This window comes from Erpetoichthys calabaricus, chromosome 6 (assembly GCF_900747795.2).
Source record: "Erpetoichthys calabaricus chromosome 6, fErpCal1.3, whole genome shotgun sequence".
NCBI lineage: Eukaryota > Metazoa > Chordata > Cladistia > Polypteriformes > Polypteridae > Erpetoichthys > Erpetoichthys calabaricus.
In genome coordinates this window covers 103,035,372-103,061,840 of record NC_041399.2, presented here as the reverse complement: position 1 = coordinate 103,061,840, position 26,469 = coordinate 103,035,372, and the positions used below count along the sequence as shown (strand labels likewise).

The window sequence follows — 26,469 nt, the reverse complement described above, 5'->3', positions numbered from 1 at the left end:
ATCGAAGTCGCCTTTCTCTTTGAATTTTTGCGGCCGTAAATCCGCCGCCTGCCGCGATGTTGGGGTTGGATGTCGGTCTCATAAGGTTTTTCGGGCAGCTGCGCAGAAGACTGTGCATTCGGCTTCGGACATGCGCAGAAGGCGCCTGCGCATTCGGCTTCGGACGGACGTGAGTGAGCGAGGAGGCAGGCGAATTATGTATTAAGATTTATTGGGATCTGCCACTCTTCTATACACAGACATAGCAGTCAGGCAGGGTTGTGACCAGGTTAGTGGCCAAGTAACCCTGTTCCCTGCATTTACAATATTCCTTGCATCACCCATCGAGATCTTTTCTGTTTGCTTCAGTCAGTCAGTGCTGAGCTGCAGCAGAGCTGTGAGCCTGCTGTTGCCCCAGCAACAGATAAACAGTGTTCCACAGACTTGGTGATCGCACTCTGGGACGCTCTTCGGCGTGTTGTCCAGTTAGTGGAGGTCCCAAGAGAGTTTAGAAACCTCACATTTTCTTGAATGAGTGCTGCATTAATAGGAATGTTTCTTGAACGGGCATCACTGAACCACATAAAAATGGCTTTTTCGGCATCTTCAAATGCAGCAGTTCGCATACATTTGCAACCCAAGGTTTTTCTTCTTTTTTTTTTGCTTGGTCTTTCAAGAAAGTTGACAGCGTCGATGGCAAAATTCCAAATTCACTAGCAACGACATTTTTCTTTTTGCCGCAATCGAGAGCTGCAAAAAAGTTTTGTTTTTTTTCTAATATGAACTGTTATCGTTTTTTCCTGTCTGACGTTTCTATAGAAGTGTACAATGAGATAATTCCAATGGATGTTTTTCAAATGTTGACGAGCAATAAGCAAAAGGTATCAGTGAAAAGTACTGAAAACAAAAACAGTAAATAAAAAAAGAAAAACAGTACAAAGAATTTTTTTTTTTTTTTTTTTTTTATATACAATGTTTCTGTTTGGGGATCGATGTGCACAACTGAGCTGTGACCACAGAACTAACTGCTCTGTAGATGATTCATTCAGGCATTTCAAGGTCTTTTGGGCACTTTGTTGTAATGAAAGTATCTGCTGAATGTACTTTGTAGTAACGAGATTTCTATAGACTCGTGTCATATGGTGAAACTGTCGGGACCATAAAAATACTCGTAATGAAAATTTTGTTTTAAAGATATTCGTTGTAACGGAATTTTACCTGTACTACATAATTTTGTATTAGAGGAAAATATTATTTAAAATCTATCATTTCCTGCATTTCATAATTATAGAATATCTGGGCATGTTATAAAATACAATTTAGGATATCAAAAATCTTGATCTTCTCTTACTAGCTATTAAACTAGATATTGTATGTGAACACAGACTGAAACATATACTGGTTGGGCCTAGAAGTATTACAGATTTCTGATACTTTAGGATTTGGAATATTTGCATAATCATAATGAGATATCTTGGGGAGGGGACCAAAGTCTAAGCATGACATTTATTTATGTTTCATATTCACCTTATGCACATAGCCTTAAGGTAAATTTATACATATTTTTAAAAATAATTTTAATAATTTTGTGCATGAAACAAAGCTTGTGCAAAGTAGCATTGGCAGAATACCTGTATCAGCTGTTAAACAGTAACCACAAACACCACCAGGCTTTTGGTATCCACATACGATGCTGTATTTTGATTAAAGGTTACTGTACATAGAGAGTATGCAAAAAAAAAAAAACAGTGAGCAAAGCACATACTGTAGGTCTGTGCACAAAGCGAGCCACCTGTGAAGAGTATAATGCTGGAAGGCTGCTTGCTCATAATGATTTTCACAGAATTGGCAGGCTAGACAATGTAAATAAAAGGAGAATAAAACGTTTAGCTTTCTTTGTTTGTGCTACATGGAAATGGTGACACACACATCTGAGATTGTGTCATGGCTGAAGCTGAAGGGACTGATGGAAAGTATGCAGTGAATAAGTAACTGTTAGGATAATACGAAAAATTCATGGCATACTGACAGCTATATCAGGTAACTGGCACATTTTGTGTAGAACTATAATGTGTTATAAACCAGGGAAGAATAAAACCATAAATGAACAGCTATTCCTGACAAAATGTTGATGCCCTTTCACACAGTATAAGTAAAGCAAACACTGATAACTCTTGCATCGAACTTTGGATAGCTACTAATGTAAATAACAAATGTATACTATAAACCAGTGGTTCTCAATTTTCAGTCTTCAGGGCCACCTGTGGCTGAAGGTTTTATTCCCAAACCATTTTCCTATTAATTCCTATTAAGCAAAACATTATTTTGTAATTTCTATATTTTTTACAACCATCTGGAAATTAAAAACAGGTTATGCTAAATTTTTACTGAATGAAGTGAGAATGTATGTGTGAGATGGATAATAATTTGCTCTTTATCTTTTTGTAATGTTTTGGTTATTTAGACATTTACTAATAAGTACACAAGTTAGTAACACTGAAGCTCGTAATTTGTGCTGGCCTCTACACTGCTAAACATTAATTGTCTGTATTCAGATACAACTAAGAAAGCAAACACTACTAAAAAGTGAATTAAAAAACAAAGTAATCATTTAAAGATACAGAAATAATTTAAATATGTCTTAGTTTCCTACAAGTGTAAATCTAACACTACTGCACTTTTCTAAATGTAAAAAAAAAAAAAAACTAAAAAAACATGTCACCTAATTAAAGGATGAGATCAATTAAATTTAATAATGACTGACTGATTGAGAATCTGGTTCATAAAAAAAAAACCTTGCAGCCACAGGGGGTCCTGATGACCAAAAATAACTATGACAAAAAGACAAGCCTGCTATGTATTAGGACTAAACAATTTGGGGATAATACCTAATTATGAATTTTCTGATAGATGTTGTGACTTGCAATTTAATTTGCAATATAATTACTTTAATTCAAGCATTAGTTCAATATTCACTGTGTAACAGATTTAAAACATGAGATAGCATCAAAATATTAAACTGCTTTGCAATCTAATGAAATTATGTATTTATTACATTTTTAATTGGCATAGAACAGTCAAAGAAAGAACAATTACAATATTGCTAAAGCTGAACTTGTGGTTCAGGAGTAACTTCAAAATATCGCACAATCTGTAAACAGTAGAATATTATTTACTAAATAATAGCTTATAAATTCACAAACTGAATAATTATCAAAAAAATGATCACTAACTTTAATGGAAATAGAATCGAAATGTTACACAAATTATCTAAATATCGAGCATTGAAAGAAAAAAAAAAAAAAAAAAAAGAATTATTCACAGATAACCAGCATCTAACTTTTGAACTTTTTCTCACCAAGGCTGCCATCGATATATATTGAAGAACACCTAAAACCTTAAAATTACTCCAAACAACAGAAGCCTTACATAATACTTGCTTCCTTAACATCTCTACTTCGTCTCAATACTCATTGTGGTCTTTACAGATTTTTTGTCAAGAAAACCAAAATATCAACTTTTGCTGGTGTCAAACATGAACGCTGACACATGACTACACTGCCCCCAGCATTAAACAGTCTCTTAACTTGTGGTTGATGGTATGCACAGAAATTTGCGAACTAGTCTGCTCGGCATCAGAAAGTTAACACTGTATACTTGGGCGGTCAGATTAGCCAAAAAAAAAAAAAAAAAAAAGGTTTGAATATTCAAATAAAAATAAGTAACTAGTTAAATATATACTATAACATGTACAGTTATAAATGTACATTCTTCTACTCTACTGAAGGATTTTAGCTTGTGCAGATCAGTAAGCTATTACTCATTTTGCGCAACATTTTCAGGACTCTAAGTCATTACTCACTATGGCATGTGCTGATCCATTGCCGATTTCCAAATGTGAAGGAACAGAGGACAATGTAATCTGTCGGTCTTCTCTGATGAAGGCATTTGCGATGTTAATGTGGGCTCGTATGTGTGATGTTGAAGGTCAACCACATTGCACTTTGTTGGTTACACTTTGTTAAACCTTTCTACCCATTCATAAACTTTTTGTTGAGTCACACTGTTTTCACTTTTATACTGAGCCAACATGCTTCAGTGAATTTCAGTAGATTTCACTCCTTCTAGCTAAATAAATCTCACTACAGTGCAACGAGACACTGACAAGACTATAGTTTACACACCTGAATAGAATGTTGTTTATTGATGAATCATACTTTCACTTATTGTGCACTCTTACTCTTTGCCCATGCACTATTTGCTGTTCTTGTTTATTACCTATTCAAGTGTACACTGCTGCTAAACTTAGAAATTAGAACGGTTCAAACAGAGGACCTTTTTCCCTGAGATGGTTTCATATAACTTTCATTACTGATGAATTAATTCATAAACTATATAATAAATGAAAATAATTATTGGTTTTCAAAAACCAAGTATTTTCATACATTATGCTGAAACAAGCAAAATGTATTTCTTATTTTTACCTAAAGTACCTTCTGCATAAGCTAAACAATTTGTCTTGTTCACACGAGTTTTCCCTGAGGACTTTGCTTTCCTCCAACAGTCCAATAATAGGCAGATAATTTGGTAACAGGATGACTGTGTATATATGTGCATACCATTTAAAAGTTCTTGTCTCCTGTCTAGAGTGGCTTCTGCCTTGTAGACAGTTCTTTTGGGTAAAGGAACCAGTTCCACACAAGTTAAAACTGAGAAATAAAAGGTAAAAAAAAAAAAAAAAAACACAACAAGTGGATGAATGAATTCCAGTAGTAGTAGTAGCATTGGAGTCACTGAAAAATCTAGTATACATACACCTTTTCCAAATAATAAAACAGAAAAAAGTAATTACCTGTGTATATAATTCCTTAAAGGGATTTTTACAAGAAAAGAAATCCAGGTCAATGTCAAGTATATAGGCTTTTGCTTGCTCTATGATGCCGAGGATCTTTTTACTGTCCTGGTTTGTCACATCAATTGCATTTGTCTGTGGTGAGGCAAGGTTTTTGATGTCATTGTCTTTAGTGCCCTCTGCTGCTTCACTTATGCAGCTCAAAGTGCTAGGCTCTACTGCAGCTATTTCACTTCTCAATGAATGGGAAGTTTTTGAGCTGTCTAATTTAATTCGCTTCGCTGCATAATTTTCAGTCTTGTCATCTTGTAAGACAGCATTGTTATTCAGATTAACTTGAATTACATCCAATTGCAAATTCTTTTTATTTTCCAGATGACTTTCATGAACATAGAGTCCATCACTTAAAAAGTAATTATCTTTACATGTAACCCTGGAAAACAGAACAAAATATTGAAATGATACTTTAAAAAAATACAATTTTAATACTTTAATGTGGTAAAGCAATTTCTAAATTGTAAACAAAGCATTTTTAAAGTTAAAACAAAGTTACTCCTACACTGAAATAACCATTACATTTACAATATTTCAGCTGTATAGCTTCATCAATAGTGTGACTGAAATTTATATTATATTATATATACAGTGATACCTTGACTTACGAGTGTCCCAACTAACGAGTTTTTTGAGATACGAGCAATCTCTTGGCCGATTTTTTGCTTTGAGTTGAGAGCTAAAATTTGGGTTACGAGCCAGCTTCAGATACCCCACCCCACCGCTAGTTCGTGCAGCTCGCCACAGTGAACGCAGCAACATCCCGTGTCTCTCGTTCACTTTAAGCAGTTAGCTCGCAGTGGAAGCTTCAGTGTTGTGCTCGCAGTTATTTTGCAAAACTTCGTTTTTCCAAGTATGGGTCCGCGAGTGTGAAGGACAGTGCAGAGAAGAAGTGGATGATGTGCATTGCATTAAAGGAAGAAATTATAGAAAAACATAAGCAAGGTGTGCATGTAGTCGATTTGGCGAAGCAGTACAAGCGTAGCACTTCTACAATCTGCACCATGCTGAAGCAGAAGGAGTTGATAAAGGCTATAACGCCAGCCAAGGGCGTTAAAATCATTTCTAAACAGCGGACATCTATCCATGCAAATATGGAGAAGCTGCGGATTGTGTGGATGACAGAGAAGCAGCTCGCAGGAGATATGGTGAAGGAGGCTATAACCTGCGAGAAGGCACGATTTATGCTGATTTGCAGCAGCAGACCCCAGGCACTTCGACAGACTTGGCATCGGGCGAGCCGTTTAAAGCCAGTCGGGGCTGGTTCGAGAATTTTAAAAAGAGGACCGGCATTCAATCCGTTGTCAGGCATTGTGAGGCAGCGAGCAAGGATATGAAGGCAGCCGAGGATTACCTCAAAACTTTTGCAGGAATAATAGCGGCCGAAGGATACATCCCCCATCAAGCCTGGACATGGATGAAGATGACATCAATGAGGTCACCGAGGAGCACTCTGAGGAACTGACAACAGAGGAGCTACAGGAGCTACAGACGCAGCAGCACATGGAGGTTTTGCAGGAAATAAGTGACGCAGAGGAGGTGGAGGAAGTTATCTCTACAAGTGAGATAAAGGAAATGTTGGGAATGTGGGAGAAACTTTCAGACTCTATTCAAATGAAACACCCAGAAAAAGTTTCAACTGGGCGCGCGACTGCGCTACTTAATGACACTTGCATGACGCATTTTAGAAACATTCTGAAAGGGAGGATGAAACGGACCTCATTGGACAGGTTTTTTTCGAAAACCCCTGTAGATGAAAGTGAGGAAGGCGCAGCGAAAAGGGCAAAAATTTGTGAATAATATTCAGCTATTCAGTTCAGCCTGTCTCCACCACCTCCGTCAGCATCTTCAACTCGTCTGATCTCCAAGGTAAATGCTGTACATTATACTGTACTGTACTTAATAAAACCAGTTTATTGCAGTACATTCTATTGTATTGTGTTTTTAAACAATATTCGTTATTTATAAGTACATTTTTCTAATTTAAAAATATGTAACAAAAAAATTGCAGTGTTATTTGGGGGTCCGGAATGGATTAATGGCATTTCAATTCATTCAATGGGGAAAATTGATTTGAGATAAGAGCCTTTTGATTTACGAGCTTGGTCACGGAACGAATTAAACTTGTATCTCAAGGTATCACTGTATATATATATTTATATATTTATTTTTTTATTACACATTTAGGAGGATAAGAAAGAACAAAACCAGGCCAGCTGAAAGGAGTGAAAAGCAGCAATCAGGGAAGATTAAGAAGTTTGTCAATCATCAAATGTGATCCAAGCCTGAGAATGACTTTAGGACCAATTTACATCTGCGCATATTCAGACATGTATATTAATTCAGGTTCATTTTTAATGAGCTAATTTTACATCCATCTGCCAGTTATTCTGTGTCTAAATAAAGTTCTCAAATAAAAAAAACAAAACAAAAAACCCACTGGAGCTATTTCCACTAACGTGTAGACATTTTGTAAACCTACACTATGTACCATTTACCTCCATGCTCTTTAGTGTGATACCAGCTTCACAAAACAGAACAACAATTATGGAGATGCTATCCTAAAGATGCATTGGAGACAGAAATAATCCTAGGGATAGAGCACTCAAACGACAGTACTGCACTTTTCCTCCATGGCATGTGGATGTGGTCAACTTTGTCTGTATGAAACAGGAACCAGGAAAGGGCAGTTGTTAGCCTGTCTCTAAGATATTCCCTATCAGTGTTGTACGTTCTCCTGCTGAAAAAAATGCACAATGGTGTGTTATCCTGTATTTGTGTGCATTTTTTAAGGAAAAAAAAAAAAGTACTGTGCTAACCGTAGCCATTATCAATGGAGGGGAAATGTTCTAAATTAGGCTAAGATCTTTGATGTTAATACTGTATCATGAACATGCACCCTGAAAAGAATTGTAAGCCACCTGCCCATTTTGTTTATGTGCAGATGGCACAAATAATGTGTCACCTTAAAACAGCCAAGAAGACCACAGATTACAATTCTTCTGATTGTGTTGCACTGCCAAAAGTACACGGAGAGAAAAAAGCAGGTGGTGCTGGCGTTTTCTAATACAAAAATGCGACTGATTGGAAGAACTTACTGTTTATATTGTGATTTTGAAATACTGTATGTGCATACGTGATTATAGCACTGTCTGCTGCCAGCTATTTGTGTTGTCAATAAGATATAACATTGTCCTTCATGTGACCAGTCCTTAGAAGTCACATGAGTGAGATAGTCAGGCAGTATACATTTACCATCAAAAACGGGGAGCATTTTGCTGCAGTCTTTGCATTTTCATAATATGCAGTAATTGGTTAAAAATACTCAACAGAAAAGCTCTTATTTAAAACAAGAAAATGATATCATTTCTGTCATTGTAAAACTCTGCCGGTAATCATGAAATGTAACTATAACAATGAATAAAATGTTCCAAGACTTGATAATCAGTTTTTCTTAGCCAGAAATTAACACAAGTCTTTGAGTTAGCCAAGTAAATAGTGACAACCTGCAAACTTTACTGTATTGGGAAAAAAAATAATTTAGAAAAATTTTAAATGAAATGTTTCTGCCCATGATTAGTCTTTACTGAATGTCACAGGACACTGATCGCTAAATGTTAAAAAGCAAATTGGTATTTGTAAAGTGTCTTGAAATATAAATGATGCTTTACAAGTGACATACGCCAGCTTTCTGTACATACTGTAAAAAGGTGGCTAATATATTAATAAAATTAGAGAACATCAAGTTCAGACAATAATCTTGAAACATTTACAGTCATGGCCAAAATTATCGGCACCCCTGGAATTTTCCCAGAAAATGCACCATTTCTCCCAGAAAATTGTTGCAATTACAAATGTTTTGGTATACACTTTTATTTCCTTTATGTGCATTGGAACAACACGAAAAAACAGAAAAAAAGCCAAATCTGACATCATGTCACACAGAACTCCAAAAATGGGCCGGACAAAATTATTGGCACCTTTTCAAAATTGTGGGTAAATCGTTTTATTTCAAGCATATGATGCTCGTTTGAACTCATCTGTGGCAAGAAATAGGTGCTGGCAATATAGCAATCACACCTGAAGCCAGTTAAAATGGAGAAAAGTTGACTCAACCTTTCTGTTGTGTGTCTGAGTGTGCCACACTAAGCATGGAGAACAGAAAGAAGAGCAGAGAATTGTCTGAGGACTTGAGAACAAAAATTGTGGAAAAATAACAATCTCCAGAGATCTTCATGTTCCTTTGTCCACTGTGCACAACATAATCAAGAAGTTCACAACACATAACACTGTAGCTAATCTCCCTGGACGTGGACGGAAGAGAAAAATTGATAAAAGACTGCAACGAAGGATAGTCCGAATGGTGGATAAACAGCCCCAATCAACTTTCAAAAAACAAACTTTCAAAACACATTCAAGCTGTTCTGCAGACTCAGGGTGTAACAGTGTCAGCTCGAACTATCCGTCGACATCTGAACGAAGTGAAACGCTATGGCAGGAGAGCAAGGAGGACCCCACTGCTGACACAGAAACAGAAAAAAGCCAGACTGGAGTTTGCCAAAATGTACTTGAGGAAGCCAAAATCCTTCTGGGCGAACATCTTGTGGACAGATGAGACCAAGGTAGAGCTTTTTTGGTAAAGCTCATTATTCTACTGTTTACAGAAAACGGAATGAGGCCTGCGAAGAAAAGAACACAGTACCTACAGTCAAACATGGTGGAGGTTCTAAGATGTTTTGCTGCCTCTGGCACTGGATGCCTTGACTGTGTGCAAGGCATCATGAAATCTGAAGACTACCAAAAGATATTGGGGCGCAATGTAGGGCCCAGTGTCAGAAAGCTGGGTCTGCGTCAGGGGTCATGGGTGTTCCAGCAGGACAATGACCCCAAACATACCTCTAAAAGCACCCAGAAATGGTTGAAGACAAAGCGCTGGAGAAGTTCTGAAGTGGCCAGCAATGAGTCCGGATCTAAATCCGATTGAACACTTATGGAGAGATCTCAAAATTGCTGTTGGGAGAAGGCACCCTTCAAATCTGAGAGACCTTGAGCAGTTTGCAAAAGAAGAGTAGTCGGAAATTCCAATTGAGAGGTGTAAAAAGCTTGTTGATGGTTATAGTAAGCACTTGATTTCAGTTATTTTTCCAAAGGGCGTGCAACCAAATATTAAGTTGAGGGTGCCAATAATTTTGTCCAGCCCGGTTTTTGAGTGTTGTGTGAAATTATGTCAGATTTGGCTTTTTTTCTCTGTTTTTTTGTGTTGTTCCAATGCACTTAAAGGAAATAAACATGTGTATACCAAAACATTTGTAATTGCAACAATTTTCTGGGAGAAATGGTGCATTTTCTGGGAAAATTCCAGGGGTACCAATAATTTTGGCCATGACTGTAGCTATTTACAGTACACTCCCAAGTTTTATTGAGCTTAATGTTCACATTTCAATAAATACAACACAACTCATTAAATAATATAATCAGTGTAACATTCCAAACATTAGTGTTTAAAAGTTGCATTAAGTCAGTCTTAGCACCTCCACACCTTTTCAGTAATAAAATTTAATGTGTCTCAAATTAAACTTTAATGCTTAATAGGTATTAACTTTTTTCAAATAGTCACTCCTTGCAGTAAAATACCATTATTAATCTTTTTAGTAAGTAAAGAAAAAGTTTACCAGGACATTTCATAGTTAGAATTTAGAAATAAATTTTATTGTTATCATACCTGATAGTAGTTGTAGAGGAGTCTTTTCCCACAAAAAACTTGTGCTCACCTTCCGCAATTTGTTGTGCCCAATATGGGTGAAGCCACAGAACGTGAGATAAATGCCCCGCATAAACTGCCGGCATTATCCAATTTTCAATGCTCAGTTCACTAAATAAATGCATAAATAAAATGATGAACATTAAAATCCACAGTGTAATTAAAATATATCCCACATAAATAATTCAGTCCTTATTTTATAGTGTTTTTCACAGTAAGGTTCTTCAGAAAATAAATTACAATACAATACATTAGATTTAAAAAAAAAAGGTTTAGGCACAAAATTTGAACAAAGCCTTTTTATGTCAGGACTTTTTTCAAGTTCTCATTTCACTCTACAAATACATATCACAAGAAGTATACACAGTGTTCATATTTCATCTACATAATAAATTTTAGATTTTAATTAACTTCTCTCTTCCAATTACTTGTTCAAACTATGCCCAACTATGGGTGGAATCATAAAGGACATGCAAATATGAGATATCACATAGTGTAGATACTTGTATATTGTACAGGAATATCTCTTTAAATTGTTTTTTTAACTTATTCAGTAATTTTCTGAAGCTGCAAAATCCAATTTTAAGGGTCAGGGTGAGGAGAGGCTACAGACTTTCCTAGCAACAATAGCAGCAAAATGGGAACAAACTCTGAACTGTGTGTTGGACCCATTTCCCCATTCTTGAAACTATGCTTCTAGGATATGCTCCCACTTTCCGCACTGATTCAAAAGAATTTTACCAAAGAGCTATGCAACAGATTTGGAGACCTTGCCAAGCTAGAACATTTTTTAAAAACCTATGTCACTATGAGATTTAACTATATTTTTATATAGTTATAGTACAGTACAGTATAGTATATAGTACACTTGTAAACCTGTTTAAACAATTTGAGACATTGGTATACTTTTATATAGGGCTCTCCAAACAAGCTGGATTGCAGTATTGCAAACAATGTTAATATTTAAATTAATCATTGTCAAATTTAACTAAGTATACAGCATGTATGAATGCATTCTTATTAATTTATTACTCTTATATTGTGAGTGATATACAGAGAAGTTGGATTGAACTGAAAAATGTTATTAGCATTACGGCTAAAATATCTGAAGTCATTATGTCAACTACAGACAATATCTTCAAAGACAGGTAGAAAAAAAGAAGAGGTAAAAAAGCATAAGCGTATTATCAGGGCAAAAAGATCTGACTGAAAAATAAATCTCACCCTTGGAATATACCATCAATTTCGGTCTTCAGTAGAGGCCCATGAAATTAAGGTGGTATTTTTTAGTAGTAATGAATCATGTGCAAGGAGTTTATTATTATAATGTTTGTCTCTGTTTGCTTGCACAATGCTAGAATGTTTATCTATACCCAACTCCACATAATGAATAATTTTATATGGATTATAAGGATTGTTTTTTTAATGGGGAAGACTTTAGCCACTGCCTCGAGAACCAAGCATCCTGGGTTCAGATCCTGCACCCAGTTTGTTTCCATATTGGATCTACAAGTTCTTCAAGTGTCTTTGTAAAGCTTAATCATGGAACTCTGTTTTTACCTTTACATTCCAAAGATGAGTTTCACATTAATTATAAACCTTTGGCTCCATTCATTTGTGAACATGAATGTGTGTGTGGGTGCATATTTAAAATAAAAATAGAGAACATTTTCATTTTAAAATGGAAAAGAAATTGTACACCATTATAGACATTTCTGATAATTATTATGTTAAATTATTATGTAGCCTACGTTTCCCTATTTACCCTATGGGCAAAAAATGCTAAGCAATTTCACTTAAAAACTAGCATTTTGAACTTTATTGCTAGGCATTTCTCATCATGCTACATCTATAAGAAAATGTAAACAACAATATATGATATGATCATATTTATATACAGCAGTAGTGAATGAGAATATATTGCAGAAAAACACAAATATATTAAACAATTTGACAATGCAGAATTGCACTCATGGCTAGTAATATATGCAGTAAATGTTTATAAAGTATACTTAAACAGAGATTGAGATATTTGGAGAGCAGGGAAAGAAAGAAATTAATCACAGACTGTTTCTTTCCTGTTACAATCACTTTGGTTAAAAACAATGTGCTAAATGGTAATTTCTTTCAGTGACCAGTAATATTTCCAAGATAGTAATAACTGAAAGAGGATTACACCTGGGAAGTGTGATCTTAGATCATACTTGTACATTTATTGACATGTGATGTTACAGTATGTAGAGTATGATTTTATGCCTAGAATACTTTGTGTTATAGAGGGTCATGAAAAGAATCTATGACAGACTTTATATTGAAGAATTAAAAAGTTAAAAATGTCTTCATTATTATAGAGGTCAACATAAAATGCATTGAGAAAAAAAAAAAAAAAAACTTACTTCTTGGACACATGGATGATCGTTGATTCTTTGAAACAGATAGATACTTTGCATTGAGCCAAAGACGGATTGAAAATATCTTCAAACATAGGTGTTAACTGATCAACACAGTGTTCTAGTGTTTAGGGAGTGATGTTGTGTGGACCAGGAGCGTAACAAAATTTCTGTCTCTGGAAGAATAAATAGACTTCAGAAATGTGTGTATATTTGAAGTTGGACTATTAGATATGCAGTCAGATGATAGTGGATAGGTGCTTCTCAAACCCAAGTATACAAACTGCTCAGCTATTTACGTGATGAGGGATTAGTACATGTCAGCAGGAGATATGTTTGTATCCAGTATCACCTGTGGAGCATTTCAGAGAGACAAGCATTTTATTGTAAAAAAACCTTATGGAAGAACTGGAACCATGGCCATATAATCATTAAATCCAGCACAGGCTTCTCTGAACATCTCCCAGGGAGGAGAGACCAGGCCAACATGCTGTCTCTCCACAGCCTCTAGTCCACTTATGCACGGCTTTTATTTCTGGTTTAATTTATAAGAGGGGGCAATGACATGGTCAGAGTTGCTTAAGGTGACCAGATAAATGGCATGGTAAACATTTGAGAAAGTGCTATAGCAGTGGTCCAGTTTTTCCCCTCCTTAGTGCACATTTCACTGTCTGCTTGCAGTTGGAGTGCTCAATTAAAATAATAAAAAATCATTTAAGACAACAAATATGGAATACAGGTAGTTATTATCAGTAGCCGAGACCTGATCTGCTAAAATCTGTATCACAATTGTGGCATTTGATCGAGAACATAAATTCTTATCAGAATGGCACATGCAAACTTTCTGGGCCGATAAAATGGTTTGGAATTGTCAGAAATTGCTGAGGAGTTAAACAGCTTTTTTTTTTTTTATATTCTGGCATTTCTGCACCACAATTGTGAACAAAGACACACACTTTGTCACTTTTACATTTTTATTTGCAGAGATACCATTGATTGGGTCTAAAAAGATTATATCCAGGAAGAATGACAGTCTTGTCATGGATTAAAACAAAACAATGAAGCGAGAGTATTCAGTCCAACAGCTTAAAATAATTGGAGCTCATCCATTTTATTGTGCAATGATTGCATGTTTGAAAGAAACTTATTCTACTTTCATAACACTAAGGAATATCTGCTCACACTACGGACTTGGTGTCCTGGTGGGATGAAACCAGATGCGAGAGTTTTCCATTCCATCGTTGAAGGCACAAAAAAAAGTTAATTTCTGGCTTGTCATATCTTATTTGCAGTTGATCAGCAGGGGCAGTAGTTAAACAATGAAGTACATTTACTAATAAAAGTGACAATAAGAGGTAGTAAAAATAGGTTGCCTTGCTTCAGCACCATGTTCAAGGATGAAATCCATAGTTTGTCTTTAATGCAATTGAGGATTCCTTTTTATTAGAATACAGAAACTTATGCAGTAAGTAAAGGTGTCTACATATTCATTCCCTCTAGCAAAGGCTTCTCTGCACAATTCTCAGAAAACAGAGTCCAAGGCATCCTGTAGTCTTTTCTTAGTCTCACTTTCTACTTACATGTTAGAGCAGAAAATCTGATTAATTTGTTATCATACGGATAAAAATCATATGGTCCTTCTAAACGTATGTATGTCAAATGGCTTTTATTACTTTCTAACTATTAAAACATGACTGTTGTCTTTAATATAGAAATAATGAAACACTGCAAGTTCCTATGGGTGTTACTTCGGTGAGTACTGTTATATTTGCGATGTTGGCTTGTCACTCATGGGGTTGGTCTGAATGGCGCCTTTTCCTGTTGACTACCTGTAAAACAGCATTCCCACGAAAAGGTAAAGTGCAAGAATTTCGTAGGTTTCCATCTTTTTTTTTTCTCTATGTTTCTCCGACAACTTTTTTTTTTTTTTTTTTATAAATAGAAGTTAATTTTTTAGGTGGCAGAGCCAGAGGTAATCTATAATAATAAAAGGCAAAGCCCTCACTGACTGACTGACTCACTCATCACTAATTCTCCAACTTCCCGTGTAGGTGGAAGGCTGAAATTTGGCAGGCTCATTCCTTACAGCTTACTTACAAAAGTTAGGCAGGTTTCATTTCGAAATTCAAAGCGTAATGGTCATAACTGGAACATATTTTTTGTCCATACACTGTAATGGAGGAGGCGGAGTCACGTATCGCATCATCACGCCTCCTACGTAATCACGTGAACTAAAAACAAGGAAGAGATTTACAGCACGAGTCACACGCGGGAACGAAGGTAAATGACGTTAATTTTTGACTGTCTTTTAATACTGTGTAAGCATACATATTAACACATGTGCAATTAAACGTGTGCATTTACGAGGTGATTTCTCAGGCTTAAAAGCTCACCTTTTATCAAACGCAGGAACAAAGGTAACTGACGTTGTTCACTGTCTTTTAATACTGTGTAAGCATACATATTAACACATGTGCAATTAAACGTGTGCATTTACGGGCTGATTTCTCAGGCTTAAAAGCTCGCCTTTTACTAAAAAGGTAAATGCAAAACTATTTTCAATCGGTTTATTGAAACGCTCCCGTTAAGGATTGCAATAACATATTCGCGAGATAAAAGAACGAAGTAGGGGGAAATGGAGGAAGTGCCGCGAACAGCTAAGAGCAAAAAATTAATTAAACAATTGAGAACAGAGCGAGTTAAGCATACAAGCATGTTCATAAGGGAAAGAAAGCACGGTGTAAAACGTAAGTTTAAATTAAGTTTATAGAAACGCTCCCGCTACGGATTGCAATAACATATTCGCGAGATAAAAGTTTAATGAGAACACACGAGGTATAAACGAACCACACGCCGTGGCGCAACGTTAGGGGCAACAGTTTCAACCATTCTATGATCTGCTTCTCGCAACTGAAAGACGGCACATGGCGGATGTTAGCCGACTTGCTGACCGCAACGTTAGGGGCTTCAACAATGGCGCTGACGCCACATCTCAGTGCCAACACTTTGCAGACTGTACTTAAAAGACACGCCCTCCTCACTGGACAGTTAAAAACACCAATCAAACTAACGATGACATCAAGTATTACCCAATCAAAAGTAGGAAAGGAGGCATCTTCATAAAATGCGTGTGGGATGATTTGCATGAGACGCTGCTTTAAAAAAAAAATGATACAAAAAATACGGGATAAATCCCGTCCAGTATTGATTCAAAACGGGACGCGCAATTTCATTCTCAAACGCGGCACGAGTCCGTATTTTAAAGGACGGGTGGCAACCCTACAGTGCCAGGTAACCACCCATACAATCACATTGTGATTCAGACTAGGAATGCAATGAATGTAATTACCCCCGATCTACATACAAGGCGACAGTCTTGCAACATTCAAAGATGATGGTTTGGGATAAGTACACCATACAACATAAAAGAGCTTATGAAGCCTTGAACCGAAAAAAGCAACATCTCAGAGATCGTAAAAAAAAAAATAGGAGGTAATGTCGTTTTACTCGCTGTAGATTTTAGTCAAACATTACCAGTTATTCCACGAGGGAGACCAGCAGATGAACTCAACGCGTGTTTAAAATCCATGCTTCTCCCACGGTCGGTTATATGTCGCGTGTTCTCGGGTAGGTACACCAAAAAATGTATACATTTAAGCATGTAATGGCCAAAGAAAAAATGAGGTATACCCGAAGGCACTGCAGTAGTACTTAATGTAACTTTACTTCTTAAATGTTAATGTTTTACTGTTTAATAATTTATACGCTTCTTATATGTTGTTCAAATTATTTTATCAAAATACCACTGACAGCGCAATGCACGATAACATGGAGTGAATAGACCATACGCATCCGCCCACGGCTGCCCTGCTGTGCGCAGATAGGAGTTGATTCTACAATAAAATAAAATAAAGATAAAAAGACTAAAACAATCATCACCCATAAAGCGGATAGTAGACGTGACGTACTATATGTGTACCACATTTCAAGTGTATAGGTGAAACGGTTTGCGAGCTACAGGTCATTTTAAATCCTGGACAGACACACAAATTGCCACGGTAGCAAATTACAGAAGAAGATTTTACTGTTTAATAATTTATATTTATATGAAATGTGCTTCTTATATATTACTTCATATTCTCATATGATAATGATGTTAATGTTTATATTGATTTCTGTGTTATTAAAACTGCATGTATGTGTGTATATATATATATATATATATATATATATATATACTAGCAAAATACCCGCGCTTCGCAGCGGAGAAGTAGTGTGTTAAAGAGGTTATGAAAAAAAAAGGAAACATTTTAAAAATAACGTAACATGATTGTCAATGAAAGCCCGTTTCACTCAGTAAGTCTTATGTGTGTGTTTATGTATGTGTGTATATATATGTAGATGTGTATATGTAGATATGTATATATATGTATATGTATATAAATGTTTATGTGTGTGTGTATATTATATATATATATATATATATATATATATATATATATATATATATATATATATATATATATATATATATATATATATATATATAAAAAACAGCAACAGTTATAACAATGACAACACAATTACATTGACAATCATGTTACGTTATTTTTAAAATGTTTCCTTTTTTTTCATAACCTCTTTAACACACTACTTCTCCGCTGCGAAGCGCGGGTATTTTGCTAGTCTATAATAATAAAAGGCAAAGTCCTCACTGACTGACTGACTGACTCACTCACTCACTGACTGACTCATCACTAATTCTCCAACTTCCCGTGTAGGTGGAAGGCTGAAATTTGGCAGGCTCATTCCTTACAGCTTACTTACAAAAGTTAGGCAGGTTTCATTTCGAAATTCAAAGCGTAATGGTCATAACTGGAACATATTTTTTGTCCATACACTGTAATGGAGGAGGCGGAGTCACGTATCGCGTCATCACGCCTCCTACGTAATCACGTGAACTGAAAACAAGGAAGAGATTTACAGCACGAGTCACACGCGGGAACGAAGGAAAATGACGTTAATTTTTGACTGTCTTTTAATACTGTGTAAGCATACATATTAACACGTGCAATTAAACGTGTGCATTTACGGGGTGATGTCTCAGGCTTAAAAGCTCACCTTTTATGAAACGCGGGAACAAAGGTAACTGACGTTGTTCACTGTCTTTTAATACTGTGTAACCATACATATTAACACATGTCCAATTAAACGTGTGCATTTACGCGGTGATTTCTCAGGCTTAAAAGCTCGCCTTTTACTAAAAAGGTAAATGCAAAACTATTTTCAATCAGTTTATTGAAACGCTCCCGTGAAGGATTGCAATAACATATTCGCGAGATAAAACAACGAAGTAGGGGGAAATGGAGGAACAGCCGCAAACAGCGAAGAGCAAAAAATTTATTAAACAATTGAGAACGGAGCGAGTTAAGCATACAATAATAATAAATAATAATTCATTACATTTATATAGCGCTTTTCTCAGTACTCAAAGCGCTATCCACACAGGGAGGAACCGGGAAGCGAACCCACAATCCTCCTACAAGCATGTTCATAAGGGAAACAAAGCACGGTGTAAAACGTAAGTTTAAATTAAGTTTATAGAAACGCTCCCGCTGCGGATTGCAATAACATATTCGCGAGATAAAAGTTTAATGAGAAGACACGAGGTATAAACGAACCACACGCCGTGGCGCAACGTTAGGGGCAACAGTTTCAACCATTCTATGATCTGCTTCTCGCAACTGAAAGACGGCACATGGCGGATGTTAGCCGACTTGCTGACCGCAACGTTAGGGGCTTCAACAATGGCGCTGACGCCACATCTCAGTGCCAACACTTTGCAGACTGTACTTAAAAGACACGCCCTCCTCACTGGACAGTTAAAAACACCAATCAAACTAACGATGACATCAAGTATTACCCAATCAAAAGTAGGAAAGGAGGCATCTTCAGAAAATGCGTGTGGGATGATTTGCATGAGACGCTGCTTTAAAAAAAAAATGATAAAAAAAATACGGGATAAATCCCGTCCAGTATTGATTCAAAACGGGACGCGCAATTTCATTCTCAAACGCGGCACGATTCCGTATTTTAAAGGACGGGTGGCAACCCTACAGTGCCAGGTAACCACCCATACAATCACATTGTGATTCAGACTAGGAATGCAATGAATGTAATTACCCCGATCTACATACAAGGCGAAAGTCTTGCAACATTCAAAGATGATGGTTTGGGATAAGTACACCATACAACATAAAAGAGCTTATGAAACCTTGAACCGAAAAAAGCAAGATCTCAGAGATCGTAAAAAAAAAAATAGGAGGTAATGTTGTTTTACTCGCTGTAGCTTTTAGTCAAACATTACCAGTTATTCCACGAGGGAGACCAGCAGATGAACTCAACGCGTGTTTAAAATCCATGCTTCTCCCACGCTCTGTTATATGTCGCGTGTTCTCGGGTAGGTGCACCAAAAAATGTATACATTTAAGCATGTAATGGGCAAACAAAAAATGACGTATACCCGAAGGCACTGCAGTAGTACTTAATGTAACTTTACTTCTTAAATTTTAATGTTTTACTGTTTAATAATTTATACGCTTCTTATATGTTGTTCAAATTCTTTTATCAAAATACCACTGACAGCGCAATGCACGATAACATGGAGTCAATACACCATACGCATCCACCCACGGCTGCCCTGCTGTGCGCAGATAGGAGTTGATTCTACAATAAAATAAAATAAACATAAAAAGAGTAAAACAATCATCACCCATAAACCGTGTGTGTGTGTATATATGTGTATATATATATATGTTGATATGTGGATGTGTATATGTATATATATATATATATATATATATATATATATAATGTAGATATGTATATATATGTGTATATGTATATGTATATATATGTTTATATGTGTGTGTGTGTGTGTGTGTATTTTATATATATAAAACACAGCAACACTCATAACAATGACAACACAATTACATTGACAATCATGTTACGTTATTTTTAAAATGTTTCCTTTTTTTTTCATAACCTCTTTAACACACTACTTCTCCGCTGCGAAGCGCGGGTATTTTGCTAGTCTATACTAATAAAAGGCAAAGCCCTCACTGACTCACTCATCACTAATTCTCCAACTTCCCGTGTAGGTGGAAGGCTGAAATTTGGCAGGCTCATTCCTTACAGCTTACTTACAAAAGTTAGGCAGGTTTCATTTCGAAATTGTACACGTAATGGTCATAACTGGAACCTCATTTTTGTCCATATACTGTAATGGAGTGCAGCTCGATGGCCGTAGGAGGCGGAGTCGCGTATCGCGTCATCACGCCTCCTACGTAATCACGTGAACTGAAAACAAGGAACAGCCACAGAGCGCTGAAGAAAACATTCATTACACAATTGAGAAGGCAGTGAAACAATAAGAAGCGAGCGAGTGACGCATATGTAAACCGTAAGTTTAAATTAAGTTTATAGAAACGCTCCCCCTGCCGTTTGCAATACCATATTCGCGAGATACAAGTTTAATGAGAAGACACGAGGTATAAACGAGACTTTGGATCACTTTGAAACAGAGTTAAAAGTTTCTCACTACAGCAATTTTAAGTGCCGGGTCTTAGCTAACATTAAACATCGCAACATCACACAAGAGAGCGGCTCACGTGAAATGACTGAACACAGCACGAGTGATCACTTCGATGAATCAAACCTGTTCAAAAAACACATTACACAATTGATAAGGTACGAAAAGAATATGAAGCGACTGACGCATACAGGCATAAATTAAGTTCATAGACCTACAAAACATTGTCATTTTTCTCCTGTACAACTATACGTTGCATTCTCAACAGTAAGCTTCCATGGCTTGGTCATAGTCCAACCGGAGTGCTCAACTCACAACATGGTATACAAAGACAACTATAACAATCGTAATAAACGAACAATGAAACAACAGAGAACCCGTGCATTAAATAAAAAGGCTGCTTCTTTAGCAAAGGAAGGAAAAAGGATGGCCTTATATGGCGTTCGTTTATAAAAACAATCGTAATAGACGAACAATAAACCACTATAGAACCACGAAGCAAGCAGAAAGGACGGACTTATATGGCGTTCGTTTATAAAACAGCGGAGAAGCAGTGTAAAGACAGCTTCACAAAAAAAACAGATCCTTAACAAATTGTTATTGGTATATTTTCCCTCAGTTTAAAAAGGTTTTCTTTTCTTCTTAATAAAAATTTAAAAGCAGTACTTTGCCGCTGCAAAGCGTGGGGATTTTGAAATATATGTATTATATATAATACATATCTCCATATATGTAGATATGTATATATATCTGTGTATATATATATATATATATATATATATATACACACAGTATATGTGTGTATATATGTGTATATGTAGATATGTATATATATATGTATATATATGTTTGTGTGTCTGTGTATGTATATATGACAGCAAAACTCATAACAATGACAACACAATTACATTGACAATCATGTTATGTTATTTTAAAATGTTTCCTTTTCTTTTTCATAACCTCTTTAAGACTCTACTATTATTTTGCTAGTTCTTAATAAACTCGATTTTTGCCGAGAGAGCGAATGGTGACATAGCTCTGGCTGTAGCGTCATCGGGAATCGCTTCTACATTATTAGATGGAGGCCGTACAGCACATTCGGCATTGCAATTACTATTAAACCTCACTCACGACAAAAATCCAATTTCCAACATACACAAGGGCTCTGGAAAGGCAAAAGCCTTGCAACATTCAAAGATAATAGTTTGGGATGAGTGCACAATGGCACATAAAAGAGCTTAAGAAGCCTTGAACCGAACAATGCAAGATCTCAGAGATCCTATCAAAATAATGGGAGGTACTGTCGTTTTATTCGCAGGAGATTTTTGTCAAACATTACCAGTTATTCCACGAGGGACACCAGCGGATGAACTCAATGCGTGTTTAAAATCCATGCTTCTCCCACGGTCAGTTATATGTCGCGTGTTCTCGGGTGGGTACACCAAAAAATTTATACATTTATGGACGTAATGGGCAAACAAAAAATGTAGTATACCCAAAAGCACTGCAGTAGTACTCAATGTATCTTTACTTCTTAAATGTTGTTTTACTGTTTAATAATTTATATGCTTCTTATATGTTGCTCAAATTCTTTTATCAAAATATTTTACTGTTTAATAATTTATATTTATATGCAATGTGCTTCTTATATATTACTTCATATTCTCATATGATAATGATGTTAATAATGTTTATATTGATTTCTAGGTTATTGTAAATGCTCTTTATTTGTTGAAAAATAAAATTGGCAATTAACAAACTTATTTTATAAATACTACATTTTATTTTTTTCCCTTGCACTCCCTTTTACTTAGTTTCTGCATTTTCAAAATAAATAAAAACTGTAGAATGTTTTCTTCAAAGAAAACAAAAAATGTATTGAAAAGTAAATGGAATTCATTCTCATTCCATTCAAATAGTTTCTAAAATGTGAACTAATTTTAGAGAAACTGAGTTTGTTACACAATGGACCTGGAGTAATAACCTGACTTTAAAAATTACACAAAGGTCGGGGTTGAGGAATCTACTTCTGTCTCAAGAGACATGATAATTAATATGCACATATCAGTAATTTTTTTTCAACTCTGTGTTCATAATCCGAGTGCAAATATGAGACAGCAGACAGTATTAAGTTTAAAGCAAATTGCCTTCAAGTAAAAGAATTTTCATAAATATTTGCAGCTAAGACGCAAATGTTGTGGTGATCTGGAACTACCAAGTTACTCTTTGAACCCCAACCTTCCTTAAGCCTGAAATTCAAAATGTGGTGGAAAGTGGAGGAAAAAATAATGTTAAACATTTTATTGTTATAAAACACCATGCCGATTACTGTCTTTGCGAGAATATATAACAGCAGCTGTTCTTAAGAGGTAGAATGCAGTTATATGCAAGCTCTTCACCAATGAGACATGGGTAAATGCTTGAGTTGAAGTTGTCCATCAATCCTGGAAGGGGAAAGTATCCTTTGACAAGCATCAGGAGGAGTCTAGCAAAAGAGACATTCACAGGAAACAGATAAAAGTAGGCCCATTAGCGCGTGCATTAGTCTCAGTGATGCTGAAGAATATGACGGTGGATTGTAGGTAGAAAGTGATGCAGATTGTTGATACCATGCTACAGAAAGTTTCACATTGTAGGAAAACAATGCTATACACTTGAAATGACATGCGGTCAAGTGTAATGTGGCAAGACTTGTCTGCCTATAGCATATTAGTTTAGGATGCAATTCATCTACTTAAGCTATTCATATCCTACAGTAAGTGACAACACCCCATTGCTAATTTATTGTATATTCCATACTACAATATCAGCATTCAGCCAACACTACAATACAAACAGAACCCTGCACTTTCTACAATGTTTGAAATTTCTATGATCTTTAATACTGAAGAGAATTGACTTGGGAAGAATTGTTGATCATGGAAGCTGTGAAACCCCACATGCACACAAACCACCTTATGATTAACATACTTGTTGAATGAAAGCATAACTTTATTTACCTATTGTGAACCAATAAATTGCATGTTGTTACACACTAGGGAGAATCAGGAACAATATTGGTCAGAGCTCAGGGTTCCAACACAATCAAACTAGTGATCTCTATCATAAACCAAGCACCATGGTTATCATCATTTGCAGGCAGTGCAAAAAACAACAAAAAACACACCCCACCAACTAGTTAGCCAAAATATGCAATAATCAAGTTCATATTTAACTGTACAGAGTTTCTATACTGGAATGGGCTACTCCTCATTTCAGGGTTAGTTGATGTTTTACACTCCAGTGCCTCCAGTAGAGGCTATGCTTACCAAAAACACTAAATACATGCATATTTAGAAAAAAAGCTTAACATAAGGTATTCATTCAGTAAAATTATGCTTGTTTTTATCTTTCTGAATATAATCACTCACATCACAGCTTGATATACTATATATAAGAAAAAACAAAAGAAAAAAGTTAAATACAGCATTTCTAAATTGTTAAATGCCAAATTAAAACTGGTTTAAATTAAAATGTAAATTACTATAGGATAGCTCCAGGTTCCACTAAACATTCAGTATGAGCACATTTTTTCAATATAAACACTTTACATATTTAGAAGTTAATTGGAATTGCAGCTCTTTATATAATGAAGAGTGTTCATTCAAACAGCATAAGAATAAATTTGTACAATGTACAGGATTAAGAATAAAGGAAAATAAAAAGTAGACATTTTGTTAAAAACTATTAAATTCTTAAATGCATTTTAGTAATCTTGGCCCCCTAAAACACAGCTTACAGAACTGGTGGTTCTTAAAATAGTCATGAGAAATGGGTGCTGTGACATATTAAAAACCTAGTATTCCAGATAGTCTGGACCACCTCCAGTTTGGATATTATCACAGTTGGTCCACAAAAATCATATTCCTTGTTCTTCATAACATTTTCGCACATCTGCGTAATAAGCACTGCTATGGTAGTGTACTGTTAATTACAGCTCAGCATTTAACATTGTTGAACTGTCAAAGTTGAACATTCAATTTCATGATCTTTAAACATAGTGCTATCTACCCTCTGCAAGTGTTTTTTGGACTTCCTTACAGAGTTCAGCATGTGCAGGCACTCCGCAAGGTAGTGTGCCAAGCTCATTTCTACACTTGTTCAACTATGATGGTGTAACAAAAAACAGCTCCAAACTAATCATTAAATTTGCTGATTTCACCATCACAGAAATGTCACCAAAAATGAGACTACTTACAGAAAAAGAGGTTTACCTGCTGATATAATGCTGCCAGAACTACACACTCATCTTTAATGGCAGCAAACCAAGGAACTGGGTTGCAGACTTCAGAAAGTAAACCATAAACACCCTGCCCCAAAAAAGAACCCACACCCCACATTATTTTGCTGGGGATGCAGTTGACAGAGTGCACAGCTTTAGGATTTTTGAAGTAATCTTCACTTATTAATTGAAATGGGCACAACACATTTCACCTATTGTCAAGACAAGTGACTAGATTTCATAGTAGGCAGTATTGGGCAAAATGAGGAAAAAAAAAAACCAACAACAATAACCACCACACACACACACAATGACAGCAGATTGCCTAGGAAAATAATCCAGGTTGATGCAAGTGTGATGCAACAGTGAAAACAAAAAATTGAATCCACAGTGAACACATCTATCAGCAACACAAAAACCATCTGGTTGACAAGAGGAATAAAAAAATTAGCCATTCCTCTGCATCGCATTCTTAAAAAATGCATCTGTTAAGATCCAAGACACATGGGGTTTCAATTAATCATTTGTAGGATTACATCAACAAAATGTGTTTTGGACACTCACACACGCAAAAAAATCCTGTTCTCGTTCATCTTTGTTGTCAGCTTTTGTGCTATTAACACCATTAATCTAACCAGGTGAAGGCATCCTGTTAAAATCTACATAATAAATACAATGATCCTAAATTTATACATTGGGAAATATGTAGTTTACCTAAACAGCTTCTCTTTTTCAAAAACAGTATCAGCTGGCATATTCACAGGAATGAGCAGGTCTGGGTGAGAATCTAAGTGAACCATGGCAATGTTACTTAAAGGTAAATGCCTGGAGGCAATTGCACGGTAGATGAAAGGCAGCACCTGGTGAAAAAATAAAGTTAGGATAGAGCATTATAGCAATGGCAAGCTTTACTAGTGCAACACATTATACACATATACGCACAGATTTATTACTCTGAACTACGGGGTACGGGGCTTGAATGAGCGAATGTCAAAGGAATATCAACAGTCAAACTAACTTTACCTCGGCGATCAAAGAACTCATATAGTTATATATTGGATCGATTTTAAAATGTGTCTATGCCCGTCATCCAAATTACGGTAATTCACTTAAATAACCGTTTAACACTGTTAATTAAAAACTCACATCTACAGTACTTATACACCTCTAAAACATTGCTATTTGAAAATTCTCTCGTGAATACTAAAAATAGTAAAGTAAAAAGATACTCGCCTCATGATGATCCTCAACAATCCACACAGGCAGATCCTTATATGAACGTAATATGGCACTGCCACTCATATTTTCGTTTCTCGTTTTTATTTTGTTTTGTTTTGCTTTTGTTCTATGTTTTATGGTAATAGCAGTGAACCTCAGAACTATATCTACTACTACCACCACCACGGAACATTCTTTCTATGGTTTTTATGGAACGGTAAAGTATAACGTTACACTTCATTTAAAGAGACGCAATTGGCTAAACACTGTCCAGCCTTCAATTCATACCCATAGGAAACCATAGCCGGTGGACTTTTATAGCACGCTCACAACTCTTAACCAATAAAACACGTGTGTTCC

The 26,469-nt window shown here is 35.9% G+C and overlaps 1 protein-coding gene across 1 annotated transcript in view; it reads right to left on the bottom strand.

Annotated features, from left to right (window-relative positions):
* c6h5orf22 (chromosome 6 C5orf22 homolog) overlaps window positions 1-26,367 on the bottom strand; it is a 48,061-nt gene extending 21,694 nt beyond the window's left edge. The window contains exons 1-4 of the mRNA XM_028803824.2: window positions 26,125-26,367; window positions 25,606-25,751; window positions 10,608-10,757; window positions 4,832-5,264 (exon numbers count right to left, since the gene is read on the bottom strand). Coding sequence (XP_028659657.1) covers window positions 4,832-5,264; window positions 10,608-10,757; window positions 25,606-25,751; window positions 26,125-26,193 — 798 coding nt within the window. The 5' untranslated portion in view covers window positions 26,194-26,367. The remainder of the gene's footprint in view (window positions 1-4,831; window positions 5,265-10,607; window positions 10,758-25,605; window positions 25,752-26,124) is intronic.
* Between the last annotated feature and the right edge of the window lie 102 nt (window positions 26,368-26,469).